This window comes from Chenopodium quinoa, unplaced genomic scaffold (genome assembly GCF_001683475.1).
Source record: "Chenopodium quinoa cultivar QQ74 unplaced genomic scaffold, ASM168347v1, whole genome shotgun sequence".
In the NCBI taxonomy this organism is placed as follows: Eukaryota; Viridiplantae; Streptophyta; class Magnoliopsida; order Caryophyllales; family Amaranthaceae; genus Chenopodium; species Chenopodium quinoa.
This window is the reverse complement of record NW_018743574.1, coordinates 5,570,575-5,591,673: the sequence shown is the minus strand read 5'-3', so window position 1 is coordinate 5,591,673 and position 21,099 is coordinate 5,570,575. Positions and strand designations below refer to the sequence as shown.

The 21,099-nt window shown below is 33.7% G+C and overlaps 3 protein-coding genes across 3 annotated transcripts; 2 read left to right on the top strand and 1 right to left on the bottom strand.

Moving 5' to 3' along the window:
• Positions 1-796: 796 nt before the first annotated feature.
• Positions 797-1,640, top strand: LOC110682294 (calmodulin-like protein 1). Its single transcript, XM_021858602.1, has one exon. The coding sequence runs from the start codon at positions 905-907 to the stop codon at positions 1,484-1,486; it is 582 nt and encodes a 193-aa protein (XP_021714294.1). The 5' UTR covers positions 797-904; the 3' UTR covers positions 1,487-1,640.
• On the bottom strand, positions 1,508-2,836 carry LOC110682295 (protein PLANT CADMIUM RESISTANCE 2-like). The gene is made up of 3 exons (XM_021858603.1): positions 2,566-2,836; positions 2,261-2,473; positions 1,508-2,145 (listed from the first exon to the last, which is right to left on the bottom strand). Exons 1-3 carry the CDS (start codon positions 2,825-2,827, stop codon positions 2,069-2,071), a joined length of 552 nt encoding a protein of 183 aa, XP_021714295.1. The 5' UTR covers positions 2,828-2,836; the 3' UTR covers positions 1,508-2,068.
• Positions 2,837-18,354: 15,518 nt separating this feature from the next.
• LOC110682293 lies at positions 18,355-20,135 on the top strand. The gene is made up of 2 exons (XM_021858600.1): positions 18,355-19,514; positions 19,675-20,135. The coding sequence occupies exons 1-2, from the start codon at positions 19,017-19,019 to the stop codon at positions 19,726-19,728; spliced, it is 552 nt and encodes a 183-aa protein (XP_021714292.1). The 5' UTR covers positions 18,355-19,016; the 3' UTR covers positions 19,729-20,135.
• The last annotated feature ends 964 nt before the right edge of the window (positions 20,136-21,099 follow it).

Here is a 21,099-nt window from a genome sequence, read left to right as displayed (position 1 = left end):
TCTGCGTAAACTTTCCATATTATTCCGTACTACTACTATATTCGATCTCCAAGACTCCAACCTAAGTTGCATGTCCATTCTTATCATCCTAACTTCTCAATTACTACCTCCGATTTTTATTAGTTGCAACTTTAAGGTATTATTTATGAGATATAAAATATTTCAAATTGCAACTAATAAAAATCTATCTCCATCTGTTGTCTATCAATAAGTTGAACACAACATATATTTCACTCGTTTGATACTTTGGTGCCTTTATTTTAATTTAGTAGTGATTATTGTAAATTTTTTATAACACTATTTATATGGTATTATTGTCTAGCATGGAGAAGGTTTCGTCAAAGATGAATGCAGGTAACTGAAAGTTATATATGAATTATGTAATGCTTACGTTATTAGAGTTTAAAGTCATCATTTTGCTAAATATCAATTAATCTATCAATCTCAACTAGTAGATATTTATTATTGTCGTCTAACCACTTATTTAAGAAAGTATTCTTACGGATAGCTTTTAAAATTTTGACCTACTTAGTGCTTATATTCTCTTCCTTAGCTTTACTTAGTTGAATACAAATTGATTGAATAGGAAGCTACCTAAGATTCTGTGCTTTTCTAATTTGAATGCAAAATAATTGAACAAGAAATTTCCTTAAAATTCCATTTTTACAAAGAATTACAAGATAAGCATAACTTTTTGTTTATGCTGTCACCCATTACTCATAGTGCCCCAAAATCCAATGTGCTCATACATACCAACGTATGTTATGTAACTATCAAGAATTGTGTATATATATAGTCGAGAGCTAGGCTCGGGATAACCATAATCACATAAAAATATTCAAGTTACACGAATTAATAGTCACGTACACACGTACTATCCAGAAGCAAGAAAAAAAAAGAAGGTATGTCAAAAATGAGTTTTCTCAAAAGCTATGGTATCAACCTCTCAAGAAAATCCTCTCTCACAAAAACAAATAGCCAAATAAGCAACTCTAAGTTTGCTACACAAAAATCCAACGTCAACAAGTCCAAAACCTATCAAGCTAACATGCAAGAAATGAAACGAGTTTTCGAAACGTATGATAGAAACAAAGATGGAAAGATCTCTAAGGAGGAATTCAAGGCTATGTTAAGGGCCATCAACGGCAAGGGAGTCACGGTCAATTCAGACGTGGAGGCCGCCAACGCGTTCCAAGTGGCTGATAAGGATGGAGATGGGTTCATCGACTTCAAAGAGTTCATGGAGTTGCATAATAATAAGGTGAAGTCTAAGGATATAGAGAGCGCGTTTCGAATTTTCGATTCTGATGGTGATGGCAAGATAAGTGCTAAGGAATTGATGGAAGTGTTAAGGAGGATGGGCCAAATGTATAGCTTAGAGTCTTGTAACAAGATGATTAGGGAGGTTGATAATGATGGTGATGGCTTGATTAATTTAGCTGAATTTACCACCATGATGACTACCACTTTGAAGTTTACTACTTAGTTTTTTTTTAACGTAACTTAGTTTTTTTTTTTTTTAATAAGTTAAGCCGGTATTTTACTTTTAAGTTATCAAATTTAGTACTAGTGTTTTTGATGTAGTAGTTTTTTTGTTACGTACTACTATATGATAATAAGTTAACAAATTTCAATGGTTATGTACTTGTGTCTAGTCTTTGTATTTTATTTTCTTAATTTCGAAGTGTACCTATTGAGCTGAGATTCAATTCTAATTAATATTGATTGGTTTACTTCAGAATGATACGCGTACAAAAAAAGGAGTCATCACTCCTCCATCCTTCCGTGAATACTTTATGCGTAGTAATTTTTAAATATACTTAAACACGAGTAGATATGTATTTTGTTTCATTGAATTTATTCTAGATGATTATGCACATACTTTGAATAAATATAAAATGCTATTCATCTAGCATATGAACTTAATTTGATGGTGAATTACATACAACGAAATAAAAAGTGATACATATACTAATATTAGGGATCGGAATAAGTTGAACAAGGCTATTTTCACAGGATAATTCAGCCAAAATCTTAACTAACTGCATAACATCTGGCTGCTAATCGATTAGCGCATCATAATGCCCACAGCAGGAGCTACTGTAACCACTGTTGCCCTTTTCCTCTCCATGTTAGCCTCCCAACCTTCATAAGTTGCAATAATATAACAGTCATTATATATATATTCAATTAGAATTGTTATAATATAGATAATAAAATCCGAAGCCTCATTAAAATTACTAATGAATAAATTTGTTACCTATGCCCATGTCAAAACCACGGTTCTTGAGTTCGCGATACTCTTGGCAAAGGGCACAAGGCTCACAGCAGAAATGGACCAAACAATCAGCAGAAGGTGACTCCTCCAACCCATATTGCCCTCTTAACCTTGACCGATAGAAGCATGAATATAAGCATGCTAAACCCGAGAATCCCATTAGCAACGCGTATATTGCTCCACTTCCTGCACAACCTGCATTCACCAATATAATCCATGAAAGATCAAAACGTGAAGAATGAATGAAAAAAGGCTAATCAATTAAGCAGTATTAGTGTACTACTTACTAGGGTCACCCTGATTAACAAGCTCGGCGATTTGGCCAAAGGTGATGCAAGGACAAAAGGCTGTAACCAAGCAGTTGGCAGGGTCATCACAGCAGTGACATAGTCCGGTAGACCATGGACCCGTCCCATGGCCGACAACAGAAGAACCATTGTAATGCGACGAATATGGCTGCCCTGCAGCAATATTGTTCATCGGTGCTGCAGGGTATGGTAGTCCTTGTGTTTGTTTTGTGGAACTAGTATTAAATGATGATGCATACATATTTATCGATTTTGTGCATTATATATGAATTTATACCACGATATATATAGTGGTATATGACCATGTTAGTAAACCATCACAACCAAAAGCCTAAGCGGATGGTTAAGGCTCAGGAATATGTTTTATATTTTACTATTACTCTAGTTCCGTAGTATAATACTATACTGTAGTACTCTATAAGAATAATGTTTATCAAGGTAAATTGAGCTGGAAACTGCCTAGAAGTTAGAATTTGTGCCTTTTCATTGCATTTTGCAAGATTTTGTGTGCTTGTAAACGTGTGTGCGCTTAAATTAAGGCTTTGAAATTAGTGTACTTCAAGTTTTGATCTTCCAAATCTTAACTGTTAAGCTTACAGATTTCAACTTTAAAAAAAAATACAGTACTTACAATTTTTTGGTGTTGCTGCAATCTTGATCAGTTCATACTCTGTCACCCTATTATATTACTCATAGTTTGTACTCTGTATCATTTTTTAAAAAAACAAGTAAATGATTATATATATCTACAAAATTTATTTCACTACTTCTTTGTGTATATACTAATATTGATACAAGGAGGTTTGAAGAAATCAAGGAATATACTGCATATAGAAAGATTATAAGAGAAGCTAAATTTGGTGACAAATTCAATAAAACATATGAATAGAAATAATACATATAATTCAGCTAGTTTATACAAATAATACAATCACGGAATCACCCTTTAAAGTACATAAATTACCAAACAATTGATAAAGCTAATGCCTTTATTTGAGGACATTATTTTCTAGCTTGAATAGAAATAAGTTATTTTAGATATGTTACAATTAGATTAAAAAGTAAGTCCCCAACACATGTTAATACAATAATACATGCATACAAATTGAAGGCATTTTTTAACATATTTCACTTCTTCAAATAATTTGAAAATCTTGAAAGTTTGAGAATGCTCGTTCAAGGCTTGGAGCTTAAGGTCGTGGCTACATGAGTAATGTTTTCCAAATAGTTACTGTATTTATCAAGTCTTTTAGAATGAGAAACAAATGAGACTCATCATACATGACATTACTAATTTACTATTGGGATTACATGAAGATCAATTAACTTTTTTTTTGGGCCTTATACCGAAAATTAAACCATAAATGTGCCCATTAATCCTAAATGGACAGTAGTCCATTGGACTTGAAGTAAGCGCATACATATGCAAGCCCATTAACTACAGAACCCAATGGATGAATCATGAATGATAAGCACTCATCTGGACATAACATGGAGACAAATGAACAGTTTGACCAAGTAGTACTTCCACAGTTCCACGTACCGAGCTGTGAATTCGGGTAAACGGGTCGGGTTTGGGTTGGATAAGAGTGGATCGGGTCAACTCTGGTCGGGTTAATTCGGGTTAATACCATAACCTATGTGGGTCGGGTTTTGGTTGGGTCATGCTTGAGTCGGGTCATAATTCTTATCGGGCTTGGGTTGGGTTACATTCAGGTCGGGTGAACAATAGGTCGGGTTTAATTCGGGTTTTCACTGGTTAATACGGGCTAAGATAATTCTCGCGTTCGGTTCAAATCAATAATTTGCGGGTTAGAATCAGGTCGGGTCATTCTTGGGTTTGAGTCAGATTCGGTTCAAGTCAATAATTTGTGGATTATAATCAGGTTGGATCATTTTCAAGTCGGGTCATTCTCGGGTTCAAGTTGGGTTTGGTTCAAGTCAATAATATGCGAATTATAATCAGGTTGGGTCATTCTCGAATTCAAGTCAGGTTATGCTCAAGTCAATAATTTGCAGGTTACAATCAGGTTGGGTCGTTATTTCTAAGTCAGGTCATATTCGGGTTCAACTAAGTATAAATAGATAATTATCATTTTTATCAAGCTAATTATTTCCTTTGACTATAATATATATATGACAATATACTAGGAACAACTATTCAAAATATATATATATATACTAGGGAACTATAGTCTATAATTTAGGAAGATAATTATCTCCTTTGACCATACAACAAATATATACTATATTTAACTCTTAAATTTGAGAATGATGCTCCTTTCTTTTGCTGGCCTGGACCGACTTGGTCTCCCTAGAAAAAACGCTTTGATCAACTATAATAAAGGTGGTCTAAATTGCATTTAAATGATTTGAAATCGGGTCAGGAACGGTTTGAGTTGAATTTACGACGGATCAATAACAAGTCGTGTTCATTTCGAGTCGGGTTAGTAACAGATCGGGTTGATTTTTTGGGTCGGGAAAGTAATAGGTCTGGTAAAATTCGGGTCAAGTCAATAACAATTCGGGTTGGATTTGAGTTAGGTCAATAACAAGTCGGGTTGATTTCGGGTCGGGTTTGTAACAGGTTGGGTTAAATTCGGGTCGAGTTAGGCCAACACAGATCGGGCTGAATTCAGGTCAGGTTAATAACAAGTCGAGTTAAATTCGGGTTTTGACGGGTTAGGGTCAATTTCGGTTCAAGTCAAGTTCGGTGCAAGTTAATTAAATTGGTCCTTGTAAACCGGTAAATTGGTGCAAGTTGTAAATCGGTAAATTGGCCGTTTAACACCAAATTGGATGGTTCCACACACCCAATTGGACTCTCGTAGGAAATTAATGACCACGGTAAACATTTTGGCAATTTTTATTTTCAGGTTTAAAAAAAATCGAAAATTGAAGGCTAATAACCACGCTTTTTAAGAAATGTTTGCGGCTTCGGGGCCCGGTGTCGAAAAGCTTTGAGATTTTAGGGAATACATCTCACGTTAATATAATGGCGTTTGAAATCATATATGATCATTATATGTTGTCATAAAAGTTCGTGGTAGGCTTGATTAAATGAAATCGGTGCAAGTTATATACCAGTAAATAGGTCGTTTAAAGGAAAATTGGATGGTTGCACCCACCCAATTGGACTCTCGAAATGTATTAGAGGCCATGATAAACATTTCGGAAATTTTTATTCCCAGACGAAAAAAAAGTCAAAAAATTCCAAAATTGAAGGTTAATATCCACGTTTTTTGAAAAATTTTGAAGGTTTCGGGGACCAGTGTAGAAAAATCTTGATATTTTAGGTGATACATCTCAGGGTCATATAATGTCGTTTGGAACCATATATGATCATTATATGTTGTCATAAATGTTCGTAGCATGCTTGAATTAATGAAATCCGTGCAAGTTATAAACCAGTAAATTGGTTATTTAAAGGGAAATTGAATGGTTCCAACAACCAAATTGGACTCCCGGAGGATATTAGGGACCATGGTAAATATTTCGGCAATTTTTATCTCCGAGCGAAAAAAAGTCAAAAAATTCCAAAATTGAAGACTAATATCCACGTTTTTTGAGAAATTTTAGAGGTTTCCGGCTCAGTGTCGAAAAGTTTTGAAATTTTAGGCAATACATCTCGGGGTCATATGATGTCGTTTGGAACCATATATGATCATTATTTGTTGTCATAAATATTTGTGGTCGGCTTGAGTTAATGAAATCGGTGCAAGTTGTAAACTGGTAAATTGGTCGGTTAACGACAAATTGGATGGTTCCACCCACCCAATGGGACTCCCGGTCAATATTAGGGATCATGGTAAACATTTCGGAAATTTTTATTTCCAGGCGAAAAAAAAGTCAAAAATTACAAAATTGAAGGCTAATATCCACACTTTTTGAGAAATTTTGGAGGATTGGGGGTCCGGTGTCAAAAAATCTTGTAATTCTAGGGGATACATCTCGGAGTTATATAGTGCCGTTTGGAGCCATTTATGATCATTATATATTGTCATAAATGTTTGTGGTAGACTTTATTTAATGAAATCGATGCAAGTTGAAAACCGGTAAATTGTCCGTTTAAAGGCAAACTGGATAGTTCAACCCACCCAATTGGACTCCTAGAGGGTATTTGGGACCATGGTAAAAATTTCGGCAATTTTTATTTCAGGACGAAATAAGTCAAAAAAATTCCAAAATTGAAGGCTTATATCCACGTTTTTTGAGAAATTTTGGAGGTTTTAGGGCACGGTGTTTAAAAGCCTTGAGATTTTATGGAATACATCTCGGGGTCATATAATGACGTTTGGAAACATATACGATCAATGTATGTTGTCATAAATGTTTGTGGTAGGCTTGATTTAATGAAATCGGTGCAAGTTATAAACCGGAAAATAGGTCGTTTAAAGGCAAATTGGATGGTTGCACCTGCTCACTTGGAATCCCGAAAGGTATTAGGGACTCTGGTAAATATTTCGTCAATTATTATTTCCGACGAAAAAAGTCTAAAAATTCCAAAAATAAAGGCTAATATAACCGTTTTTTTTAGAAATTTTGGAGGTTTCGGAGCCCGGTATCGAAAAAACTTGAGATTCTAGGGAATACATCTCAAGGTCATATAATATCGTTTGAAACCATATATGATCATTATTTGTTTCATAACTGTTTGTGGTAGGCTTGAGTTAATGAAATCCCCGGTGCAAGTTGTAAACCGGTAAATTGGCCGTTTAAAGACAAATTGGATGGTTCCACCCACCCAATTGGACTACCGAAGGGTATTAAGGACCATGTTAAACGTTTCGGAAATTTTCATTTTCGGGAGAAAAAAAAAGTCAAAATTTTCCAAAATTGAAGGTTAATGTTCATGTTTTTTGAGAAATTTTGGAGGTTTCGGGGCTCGGTGTCAAAAAGTCTTGTGATTTTGGGGAATACATATGGGGGTCATATAATGCCGTTTGGAACCCCATATGATCATTATATGTTGTCATAAATTTTCGTGGTAGGCTTGAGTTAATGAAATCGGTGCAAGTTATAAACCGATAAATTGGTCGTTCAAAGGCAAATTGGATGGTTCCACCCCCACCCGGTTGGACTCCCGGAGAATATTATGATCATGGTAAACATTTTGGGAATTTTTGTTTTCGGGCGAAAAAAGTCAAAAATTTTCTAAAATTGAAGGCTTATATCCACGTTTTTTAGGAAATTTTAGAGGTTTCTGGTCACGATGTCGAAAAGTCTTGAGATTTTAGGAAATATATCTTGGGGTCATACAATGACGTTAGGAACCATATATGATCATTATATGCCGTCATAAATGTTTGTGGTAGGCTTGAGTTAATAAAATCGGTGCAATTTGTAAATCTGTAAATTGACCGTTTAAAGGCAAATTGGACGATTCCACCCCCCCCCCCCCCAATTGGACTCCCAGAGGATATTAATGAACATGGTAAACATTTCGGCAATTTTTCTTTTGGGGTAAAAAAAAAAAGTCAACTTGAAGGCTAATATCCACACTTTTTGAGAAATTTTGTAGATTTCGAAGCCCGGTGTCTAAAAGCCTAAAAAATTTAAGGGATATATCTCAGGGTCATATAATGTCGTTTGGAATCATATATAATCATTATATATTGTCATAAATGTTCGTGATAGGCTTGAGTTAATGAAATCGTTGCAAGTTATATACCAGTAAATTGACCGTTTGAAGAAAAATTGGACGGTTCCATGCAACCAATTGGACTCTCGGAGGGCATTAGGGACCATGATAAACAATTTGACAATTTTTATTTATTGGCAAAAAAAGTTAAAAAATTCTAAAATTGAAGGCTAATATCCACAGTTTTTAAGAAATTTTGGAGGTTTCGGGGCCCGGTGTCGAAAGTCTTAAAATTCTAGGGGATATATCTCGGAGTCATATAATGTCGTTTGGAACAATATATGATCATTATTTGTTGTCATAATGTTCATGGAAGGCTTGAGTTAATGAAATCGGTGCAAGTTGTAAACCGGTAAATTGGTCGTTTAAAGGAAAATTGGATGGTTCCACCAACCCAATTGGACTCCTGGAGAATATTAGGGACCATGGTAAATATTACGGCAATTTTTATTTCCGGACGAAAAAACAAGTCAAAAAAATCCAAAATTGAAGACTTAATATCCATGTTTTTTGAGAAATTTTGGAGGTTTTTGGTCTGGTGTCGAAAAGTTTTGAAATTTTAGGCAATACATCTCGGGGTCATATAATGCCATTTGAAACCATATATGATCATTATTTTTTATCATAAATGTTCGTGGTAGACTTGAGTTAATGAAATCGGTGCAAGTTGTAAATTGGTAAATTGGTCGTTTAAAGACAAATTGGATGGTTCAACCCACCCAATGGGACTCCCAGACGGTATTAGGGATCATGGCAATCATTTCGGCAATTTTTATTTCCCGGCGAAAAAAGTCAAAAATTACAAAATTAAAGGCTTATATCCACGCTTTTTGAGAAATTTTGGAGGATTCGGGGTCCGATGTCGAAAAGTCTTGTAATTCTAGTGGATACATCTCGGGGTCATATAATGTCGTTTGGAGCCATTTATGATCACTATATGTTATCATAAATGTTCGTTGTAGGCTTGATTTAATGAAATCGGTGCAAGTTGTAAACCGGTAAATTGGTTGTTTAAAGGCATATTGGATAGTTTAACCCAACCAATTGGACTCCCTGATGGTATTAGGGACCATGGTAAAAATTTCGGCAATTTTTATTTTCGGGCGAAAATAAGTCAAAAAATTCCAAAATTGAAGGCTTATATCCACGTTTTTTGAGAAATTTTGGTGGTTTTAGGGCACGGTGTCGAAAAGAATTGAGATTTTAGGGAATACATCTCGGGGTCGTATAATGACGTTTGGAACCATATATGATCATTATATGTTGTCTTAAATGTTTGTGGTAGGTTTGATTTAATGAAATTGGTACAAGTTATAAACCGGTAAATAGGCTATTTGAAGGCAAATTGGATGGTTGCACCCACCCACTTGGAATCCCGAAGGGTTAAGGACCATGATAAACATTTCGGCAATTATTATTTCCGGCGAAAAAGTCTAAAAATTGACCAAGAACTCAATTCTTATAGTGGAAGTGTAAAAATTCAAATTAATCCGTAGTGAAACAATATACAAACATAGAAGATATAGATATGAATTATTCGACAATTTACATTTAAAAAATTAAAGAAGCCTAGCTTCTTGTATAACAAAATAAGCTTATACATGACTATTTGTATCTTCTTATCCAAACTGATGAGAGCTAAGGTTCTATAATACGAATGAAGTTATAGTTCTAAGGTGTATTCTCTTCACCTTAATTTCAAACGTATAAGTAATAAATCGAAATTGCCTAGGGGTGGGGAGGGGGGTTCTTCCATTGGGCTGTGGATTAAGCGGAAGGCCAAATAAGAGAACAGACATGTGAAGTTTCCAGCATCGAGTAAGCCGTTGGACTGTTACACAAGCAAAAAATAACACAAATTCCAAGCTTTTTATATTCTCACACAAGAATATTACTTAATGATCCAATTACCCACGGTTTTGGTGGGTTTTTAATGTGATTGGTTACATGCACTTTGTAAGAACCTTCCTATTTATCTTACCCTCTGAATTTTTTCAGATTTCACATTGATTTACGAGATCTATATTTATATATTTAGACTTGTTAATTCTCTAATTATCAATCAATCTAAACTAATACAGTACTTAGAGTATGATTTATACTTCACCAATAATTAAAAAATTAAGTGGACTGTAATATACGGTCCAAAAAGGAAGAAAAAGAAGTAGTGTTAATCTAATATACAGAAAACACCAAAAAATGCTTCAATTTTGGGGGACCAAAAAGATGGACAGCAGCCTTAAGCCAAGCCTAAAATACAACTTTCAGGTTTCTAATGACTTTGACTAGTCATCCATCTTAATACTTTTTTTAATTAAGGGGAATCCACCACGTGGCATTTCCCTATTCGAGTTCCTTAATCCAACTAATACTTAATCATGTGATTACTCATTTTACTTTACTAACATTATATCCTTTCGGCCGCTACCCTATAGAGTGATCTAATCCAACAATTTAATTCACTACATTACAAAAAGTATTTCAGTTTTAAAGTGTGTTTCAATGATGTTTTACTTTATTATTGATTTTTAGATAATGGACTAATTATTTAACTTTGTTTTCAGAATTGGTGAATTATACAATATACACTTTTGAGTCTTGACAATCATGATGTATTCTCAATAATTATTTTTTTAACAAACAATATTCATTTCTTTTAGATTAATCTCATTTTTCTTTGTACTTCATACTATAAGTTATTATTTTTTTTAACAAACAATATTCATATTCTTTTAGATTAATCTCACTTTTCTTTGTATTTCATACTATAAGTTAATACAAAGTAATATAAAATTCATTCCAACCCTTTTTACTATTATGTATTAATTTGCTCTATTTACCTCAATCTGTAATATAAAGCTCATAACAGAATACAAAAATGCTTTATTAAAGCCAATTTATATTATAAAGTCCTAAATTATGTGCAACTCATAGAATTACAAAATATGTAAAAAAAAGAGGGAGTATGAAATTCATTTAAATTTCTGCATCAATCTTTCATTAATTACAAAAAAAAAAGTTGTTACTCATCGACTTTTGTAATAACACGCTTTGAATATCAAGCTCAATGCCAATATTATTGCTAGCAAGCTATTGTAGATGAAGAGCATGACAAAATTCTCCATTAGAAAAATGGGCATTAATATCAATATTGGCTTTCCTAATTAATCTTGGTATGCAATAGTATAAATGTGTAATACCAATAATCCGTACAAAAAAACAAAAATAAAAAAATCTAGGGAGTACATAAAATGGATCAATGCAGTAAAAAAAAAAATGGAAAAATCCAATGAAGAATAGAAGGGGTACAGTAGCAAAAAAAAAAGGACCAATGGGTTAATCACGTGGTGAGTTTGATGAGTCAGTATCGCCAGCTCATATTCTGATTACTTACAAGTCAAAGTTCGGTCAACTCTGCCACTACACAATATGCCAACCCAACTCCTCTTGGGTTAACTGTTACCAGAATACAAAGAAAGAAATCCCAATCAAAATCATAACATCCCTTCTCTCTTTTCTCTCTCCTATATTTCCCAGCTAATCACATTTAAACCCTTTTTCCTCTTTTGCAACAACAATCCAATTTCTTTTCATAAATGCCCTGATTTCTTTTAATACACTCCTGTTCCTTTCATTTACCCCATCTTTCTTGTTCAAACTATTGCCATTTGACAGCTAGATTATTACCACCTCGCTTACTCTAAATCGACTTTACGTATTGGAGTATTAACAATCACACATTCAAATTTAGTACGAGTACGAGTATTCGCCTAGTCAATGTATGAATAGGCGATGTATGACTAATACAGACCTAATGTTCCAAATGATGGGGTTAGAAGGCATTATGGTCCAATCATGATTATTAACCTATGATTGTTCTGAATAAATACATTGATTTATATGTACTTGAGAAACCATATGAAAGGGGCCTACCATAGTACTGCAGTACTTGGTGTGCATATAATCACATGTACTAATGTCTCAAACATACTGTCTTTTTATGAATTATGCCATGTTGATCTTCTGGTTTCTCGGTTAATCTATAATAATGAATGAAATTCAATTTGAATTCTTGGTATGTTGTGGACCAATTGTTTGGATTTTCGTATGTTGTGAACTGAATACATCCACATAAATTCCCAATCATTTATTTCACTTGTAATTCACCAATTATCAGTAACACCAATTTCTTTTTATTTTTGGTCAGAATTCAAAAATATGAAAAACTTTGATATAAAAAGAGAGCCATTGATGAGAATGGCATCAAATTAGTACACCGTAGCTCCTAAAAGGCTGAGCATCCGGACAAGAAGCAAAGGAAAGGAGGAACAGAGCATCTATGAGTCATGAATTCAAGCATGAACCTAGCCATTCAATGCAAAACTTTTATGTCTTGCCAAAACAACATCATATCATGCATGAAGTACATTAACAGTTTTAAAACAACTACCACCACCCGGGTGCGTTGAATGTAAAAATATATTCATTTCACCGTTAACTTATCATGGGGTACTTATTTTTTTAACTATGCCGTAGAATTTGACCAGAAGACACTAGTTCAAATCATATGGTCAAAGTTCAATCAAATTAATAGAATTTAGATCACAACACCTTATTTTAGGTGAAGAGAACATGTCATAAGTTTGTAAAAGGCTATATGTGGGAGTATCCTTTACTATAAAAGGCTATACGGGGGAGTATTCTTTACTGTATACTTTTTAACCCTCTCAAAACTAAAACCATCCCAAAATCCCTACTCAAGCCCCGTTATTGGACATTAATACTAACTTCCAAACTCAATAAAACCGCTTGGGGCAAGTCATCTAATTCAAAGGGTGTGTTATCTTCATCTTAAATATTAATTCTATTAAATTTAGCTTTTACATAATCCTAAAGGCTACGTTACACTATTATATCCTTAAATAAAACCTAAATTGAAAATAAAGAAAAGCATTCAAACTTCAAAGGCTCCTACTCTGTCCAGCCTTAAAGCCTGTGATATAAAATACTGAAACCCAAAGAGAGAGAAAGAAAGAGAAGTGGGGTTAAAGGAAGATGATAGAAACAGAGGGCAATACACTTATATCCACGTTTTTTAGGAAATTTTAGAGGTTTCTGGTCACGATGTCGAAAAGTCTTGAGATTTTAGGAAATATATCTTGGGGTCATACAATGACGTTTGGAACCATATATGATCATTATATGCCGTCATAAATGTTTGTGGTAGGTTTGAGTTAATAAAATCGGTGCAATTTGTAAATCTGTAAATTGACCGTTTAAAGGCAAATTGGACGATTCCACCCTCCCCCCCAATTGGACTCCTAGAGGATATTAATGAACATGGTAAACATTTCGGCAATTTTTCTTTTGGGGTAAAAAAAAAGTCAACTTGAAGGCTAATATCCACACTTTTTGAGAAATTTTGTAGATTTCGAAGCCCGGTGTCTAAAAGCCTAAAAAATTTAAGGGATATATCTCAGGGTCATATAATGTCGTTTGGAATCATATATAATCATTATATATTGTCATAAATGTTCGTGATAGGCTTGAGTTAATGAAATCGTTGCAAGTTATATACCAGTAAATTGACCGTTTGAAGAAAAATTGGACGGTTCCATGCAACCAATTGGACTCTCGGAGGGCATTAGGGACCATGATAAACAATTTGACAATTTTTATTTATTGGCAAAAAAAGTTAAAAAATTCTAAAATTGAAGGCTAATATCCACAGTTTTTAAGAAATTTTGGAGGTTTCGGGGCCCGGTGTCGAAAGTCTTAAAATTCTAGGGGATATATCTCGGAGTCATATAATGTCGTTTGGAACAATATATGATCATTATTTGTTGTCATAATGTTCATGGAAGGCTTGAGTTAATGAAATCGGTGCAAGTTGTAAACCGGTAAATTGGTCGTTTAAAGGAAAATTGGATGGTTCCACCAACCCAATTGGACTCCTGGAGAATATTAGGGACCATGGTAAATATTACGGCAATTTTTATTTCCGGACGAAAAAACAAGTCAAAAAAATCCAAAATTGAAGACTTAATATCCATGTTTTTTGAGAAATTTTGGAGGTTTTTGGTCTGGTGTCGAAAAGTTTTGAAATTTTAGGCAATACATCTCGGGGTCATATAATGCCATTTGAAACCATATATGATCATTATTTTTTATCATAAATGTTCGTGGTAGACTTGAGTTAATGAAATCGGTGCAAGTTGTAAATTGGTAAATTGGTCGTTTAAAGACAAATTGGATGGTTCAACCCACCCAATGGGACTCCCAGACGGTATTAGGGATCATGGCAATCATTTCGGCAATTTTTATTTCCCGGCGAAAAAAGTCAAAAATTACAAAATTAAAGGCTTATATCCACGCTTTTTGAGAAATTTTGGAGGATTCGGGGTCCGATGTCGAAAAGTCTTGTAATTCTAGTGGATACATCTCGGGGTCATATAATGTCGTTTGGAGCCATTTATGATCACTATATGTTATCATAAATGTTCGTTGTAGGCTTGATTTAATGAAATCGGTGCAAGTTGTAAACCGGTAAATTGGTTGTTTAAAGGCATATTGGATAGTTTAACCCAACCAATTGGACTCCCTGATGGTATTAGGGACCATGGTAAAAATTTCGGCAATTTTTATTTTCGGGCGAAAATAAGTCAAAAAATTCCAAAATTGAAGGCTTATATCCACGTTTTTTGAGAAATTTTGGTGGTTTTGGGGCACGGTGTCGAAAAGAATTGAGATTTTAGGGAATACATCTCGGGGTCGTATAATGACGTTTGGAACCATATATGATCATTATATGTTGTCTTAAATGTTTGTGGTAGGTTTGATTTAATGAAATTGGTACAAGTTATAAACCGGTAAATAGGCTATTTGAAGGCAAATTGGATGGTTGCACCCACCCACTTGGAATCCCGAAGGGTTAAGGACCATGATAAACATTTCGGCAATTATTATTTCCGGCGAAAAAGTCTAAAAATTGACCAAGAACTCAATTCTTATAGTGGAAGTGTAAAAATTCAAATTAATCCGTAGTGAAACAATATACAAACATAGAAGATATAGATATGAATTATTCGACAATTTACATTTAAAAAATTAAAGAAGCCTAGCTTCTTGTATAACAAAATAAGCTTATACATGACTATTTGTATCTTCTTATCCAAACTGATGAGAGCTAAGGTTCTATAATACGAATGAAGTTATAGTTCTAATGTGTATTCTCTTCACCTTAATTTCAAACGTATAAGTAATAAATCGAAATTGCCTAGGGGTGGGGAGGGGGTTGTGGATTAAGCGGAAGGCCAAATAAGAGAACAGACATGTGAAGTTTCCAGCATCGAGTAAGCCGTTGGACTGTTACACAAGCAAAAAATAACACAAATTCCAAGCTTTTTATATTCTCACACAAGAATATTACTTAATGATCCAATTATCCACGGTTTTGGTGGGTTTTTAATGTGATTGGTTACATGCACTTTGTAAGAACCTTCCTATTTATCTTACCCTCTGAATTTTTTCAGATTTCACATTGATTTACGAGATCTATATTTATATATTTAGACTTGTTAATTCTCTAATTATCAATCAATCTAAACTAATACAGTACTTAGAGTATGATTTATACTTCACCAATAATTAAAAAATTAAGTGGACTGTAATATACGGTCCAAAAAGGAAGAAAAAGAAGTAGTGTTAATCTAATATACAGAAAACACCAAAAAATGCTTCAATTTTGGGGGACCAAAAAGATGGACAGCAGCCTTAAGCCAAGCCTAAAATACAACTTTCAGGTTTCTAATGACTTTGACTAGTCATCCATCTTAATACTTTTTTTAATTAAGGGGAATCCACCACGTGGCATTTCCCTATTCGAGTTCCTTAATCCAACTAATGCTTAATCATGTGATTACTCATTTTACTTTACTAACATTATATCCTTTCGGCCGCTACCCTATAGAGTGATCTAATCCAACAATTTAATTCACTACATTACAAAAAGTATTTAAGTTTTAAAGTGTGTTTCAATGATGTTTTACTTTATTATTGATTTTTAGATAATGGACTAATTATTTAACTTTGTTTTCAGAATTGGTGAATTATACAATATACACTTTTGAGTCTTGACAATCATGATGTATTCTCAATAATTATTTTTTTAACAAACAATATTCATTTCTTTTAGATTAATCTCATTTTTCTTTGTACTTCATACTATAAGTTATTATTTTTTTAACAAACAATATTCATATTCTTTTAGATTAATCTCACTTTTCTTTGTATTTCATACTATAAGTTAATACAAAGTAATATAAAATTCATTCCAACCCTTTTTACTATTATGTATTAATTTGCTCTATTTACCTCAATCTGTAATATAAAGCTCATAACAGAATACAAAAATGCTTCATTAAAGCCAATTTATATTATAAAGTCCTAAATTATGTGCAACTCATAGAATTACAAAATATGTAAAAAAAAGAGGGGGTATGAAATTCATTTAAATTTCTGCATCAATCTTTCATTAATTACAAAAAAAAAAGTTGTTACTCATCGACTTTTGTAATAACACGCTTTGAATATCAAGCTCAATGCCAATATTATTGCTAGCAAGCTATTGTAGATGAAGAGCATGACAAAATTCTCCATTAGAAAAATGGGCATTAATATCAATATTGGCTTTCCTAATTAATCTTGGTATGCAATAGTATAAATGTGTAATACCAATAATCCGTACAAAAAAACAAAAATAAAAAAATCTAGGGAGTACATAAAATGGATCAATGCAGTAAAAAAAAAAAAAAAAAAAAAAAAGGAAAAATCCAATGAAGAATAGAAGGGGTACAGTAGCAAAAAAAAAAAGGACCAATGGGTTAATCACGTGGTGAGTTTGATGAGTCAGTATCGCCAGCTCATATTCTGATTACTTACAAGTCAAAGTTCGGTCAACTCTGCCACTACACAATATGCCAACCCAACTCCTCTTGGGTTAACTGTTACCAGAATACAAAGAAAGAAATCCCAATCAAAATCATAACATCCCTTCTCTCTTTTCTCTCTCCTATATTTCCCAGCTAATCACATTTAAACCCTTTTTCCTCTTTTGCAACAACAATCCAATTTCTTTTCATAAATGCCCTGATTTCTTTTAATACACTCCTGTTGCTTTCATTTACCCCATCTTTCTTGTTCAAACTATTGCCATTTGACAGCTAGATTATTACCACCTCGCTTACTCTAAATCGACTTTACGTATTGGAGTATTAACAATCACACATTCAAATTTAGTACGAGTACGAGTATTCGCCTAGTCAATGTATGAATAGGCGATGTATGACTAATACAAACCTAATGTTCCAAATGATGGGGTTAGAAGGCATTATGGTCCAATCATGATTATTAACCTATGATTGTTCTGAATAAATACATTGATTTATATGTACTTGAGAAACCATATGAAAGGGGCCTACCATAGTACTGCAGTACTTGGTGTGCATATAATCACATGTACTAATGTCTCAAACATACTGTCTTTTTATGAATTATGCCATGTTGATCTTCTGGTTTCTCGGTTAATCTATAATAATGAATGAAATTCAATTTGAATTCTTGGTATGTTGTGGACCAATTGTTTGGATTTTCGTATGTTGTGGACTGAATACATCCACATAAATTCCCAATCATTTATTTCACTTGTAATTCACCAATTATCAGTAACACCAATTTCTTTTTATTTTTGGTCAGAATTCAGAAATATGAAAAACTTTGATATAAAAAGAGAGCCATTGATGAGAATGGCATCAAATTAGTACACCGTAGCTCCTAAAAGGCTGAGCATCCGGACAAGAAGCAAAGGAAAGGAGGAACAGAGCATCTATGAGTCATGAATTCAAGCATGAACCTAGCCATTCAATGCAAAACTTTTATGTCTTGCCAAAACAACATCATATCATGCATGAAGTACATTAACAGTTTTAAAACAACTATCACCACCCGGGTGCGTTGAATGTAAAAATATATTCATTTCACCGTTAACTTATCATGGGGTACTTATTTTTTTAACTATGCGTAGAATTTGACCAGAAGACACTAGTTCAAATCATATGGTCAAAGTTCAATCAAATTAATAGAATTTAGATCACAACACCTTATTTTAGGTGAAGAGAACATGTCATAAGTTTGTAAAAGGCTATATGTGGGAGTATCCTTTACTATAAAAGGCTATACAGGGGAGTATTCTTTACTGTATACTTTTTAACCCTCTCAAAACTAAAACCATTCCAAAATCCCTACTCAAGCCCCGTTATTGGACATTAATACTAACTTCCAAACTCAATAAAACCGCTTGGGGCAAGTCATCTAATTCAAAGGGTGTGTTATCTTCATCTTAAATATTAATTCTATTAAATTTAGCTTTTACATAATCCTAAAGGCTACGTTACACTATTATATCCTTAAATAAAACCTAAATTGAAAATAAAGAAAAGCATTCAAACTTCAAAGGCTCCTACTCTGTCCAGCCTTAAAGCCTGTGATATAAAATACTGAAACCCAAAGAGAGAGAAAGAAAGAGAAGTGGGGTTAAAGGAAGATGATAGAAACAGAGGGCAATACACTAATATTGGGTCCATCTAATATTAATTAACATTGAAAAAAAAAAAAAAAAAAACTAAGTCCTTTTTGTTTGGTTATGCTGTGCTGATACTAAAAATAACAGCCCCTTATTTTGCTCTCTTGTTTCAGTGCACCAATTCTCTCTCTCTCTTTCTTTCACTCTCTCATGGCATGTTTAGAGATGTACAACAACTCTCATCCTCCTCATTCTCAGCCTCCTCTTCCTCCAATGAGCCCTAGAATATCTTTCTCAAATGACTTTGTTGAATCTCACAATCACAATCACCATCATTTTACAAGATCAGAATTAGCACCACCTGCTTCTTCTGATTTTGAATTCTCTGTTACTAATTCTAATATCCTCACTACTACTGCTGATGAACTCTTCTCTAAAGGCAGGCTCTTGCCCTTCAAAGACAATGGAAACGGTGTCGGAAACGGAAACAGTCAGAGGACCTTAAGAGATGAGCTTCTTGTTAATGATGATGATGTTGGCTTCTCTCTTAAGCCTCCAAAGGGTTCTTCTAATAGATGGAAGGGTTTCTTGGGTCTTAGAAAGTCCCACATTGGCTCTAAAAAGCCTGAGAAAATGGATGTTTCTTTTGATTCTGGTAAAAGGTTTTCTTTCTCACTTGAAGATCCAAATCCTGCCAAATCTCCTCAGGTTTTAACCTTTTACTCTCACTTTTCAGCTTAAATTATGTACTAGTCTAACTAAACACAGGAATACTTCCTCTGTCCGGAATTAATAGTCACATTCCGATCCTTTCCTACTTCCTAGCTAGATTTACTGAATTCTGAATGTTTATTTGTTGAAATTTCAGGAAATGGTGAGCAATGAAGGATCAAGTAGCAATGATATGGAGATGGGAATTTAATTACAGAGATCAGTTTGGTGTACTGTTCATAGAGGGAAGGTGCAACTTTGACTGTTTTATCTTTTTATTATTTTTTTTTCTATTTACCTTCAATTTTTCAGAGGAGGTTATTATGGAATCTAGAGGATGCTAATATGTGGGTTAGTGGGTTGATTAATCACCTTTTTTGGGGGACTTTCTAGTGTTTTCTGTCCTAGAAATTTGTCCTTTTAGGTGTTTTCATGTACAAAAGGGGAAAAAAAAATTGTATGCAGGTTTTTCTCTCTCTCTTTCCTTTCTTCCTATTGGTTCGGAGCTTCAGATGATTAGATCTGTTCTACTTGTAGTTGGGTCTTGTAATGTACCTTCATTTCAATCTAATGTACTTGGGTATGTAATCAACAACTAGTTTACCTTTGATTTTCTAACACTACCCTTCCCCCCTATGGTCTAATAAACAGACCTTTTGCGAATCATAACATCATTATCATCATAATAGTCCTAATCACATTGTCTCGATACTTTATCGAATTTCGTTTGTGTGTGTGAATATCTCACTATGTGTAAATTGATAGCTTTATTTAAATTTTGAGGAAAGAGAGTTAAAAGGGAAATTGATGTAAACGTGATTATGTTAGGTATAAATGCTAATCAAAGAAGACGGAACTCATAAGAAAAGGTTGTAAGATATATGGATGTCGATAGATTTGGAAATTTTGATGGCTAATTGATGCGAACGGTTACTTTAAGGCAGGGAGGCAAACGGGGTTTTGAAATTAGATGTTGATGGGTATTGATTAGGCAATTGATACAAACAACCTTAATGTAAGTTTGTATATACGTAGTAAGTTTGTTTTAGATATGGATGTAGATGGACAAGATGGGTACAAAAAACTAGGAAGTACTCCGTACTAACTAATTGATGTAGAAGGTATTCTTTTTGGTACGGATGCAAATATACTCGTATTTTTCAGGTATGAATGTAGACGGGTTTCAAACCTAAACTCATTTGCAATAAACCCGAACTTTAAAATTGGTGAATTAACAAGTACACTATTTTGATAAGCCAAAAAAACAAACAGGAAAATAAATGATGAAAAGAGAGGGAATATACTTGGACCCATCAGTCCATCACCCTCATTACACAAATTGCACTTGTGATGTAAAATAACGGAAAATTTTCAGTGACATTATTGAGTTTTGTGAAAATGAGTTAAAAGCAAAATCTTGGTTTCGGACAAATTAAAAAGATTTCACTTGACCAGGTGATGGGAATTCAAAAAGAAAGGTTCCAAAAAAATCGACATCAAGTCAAAAATAAAACCATCAAATCAGAAAAATAACCAAATAATATCAGAGTACGTCTTTGAGGAATAACAGAAAAAATAACCA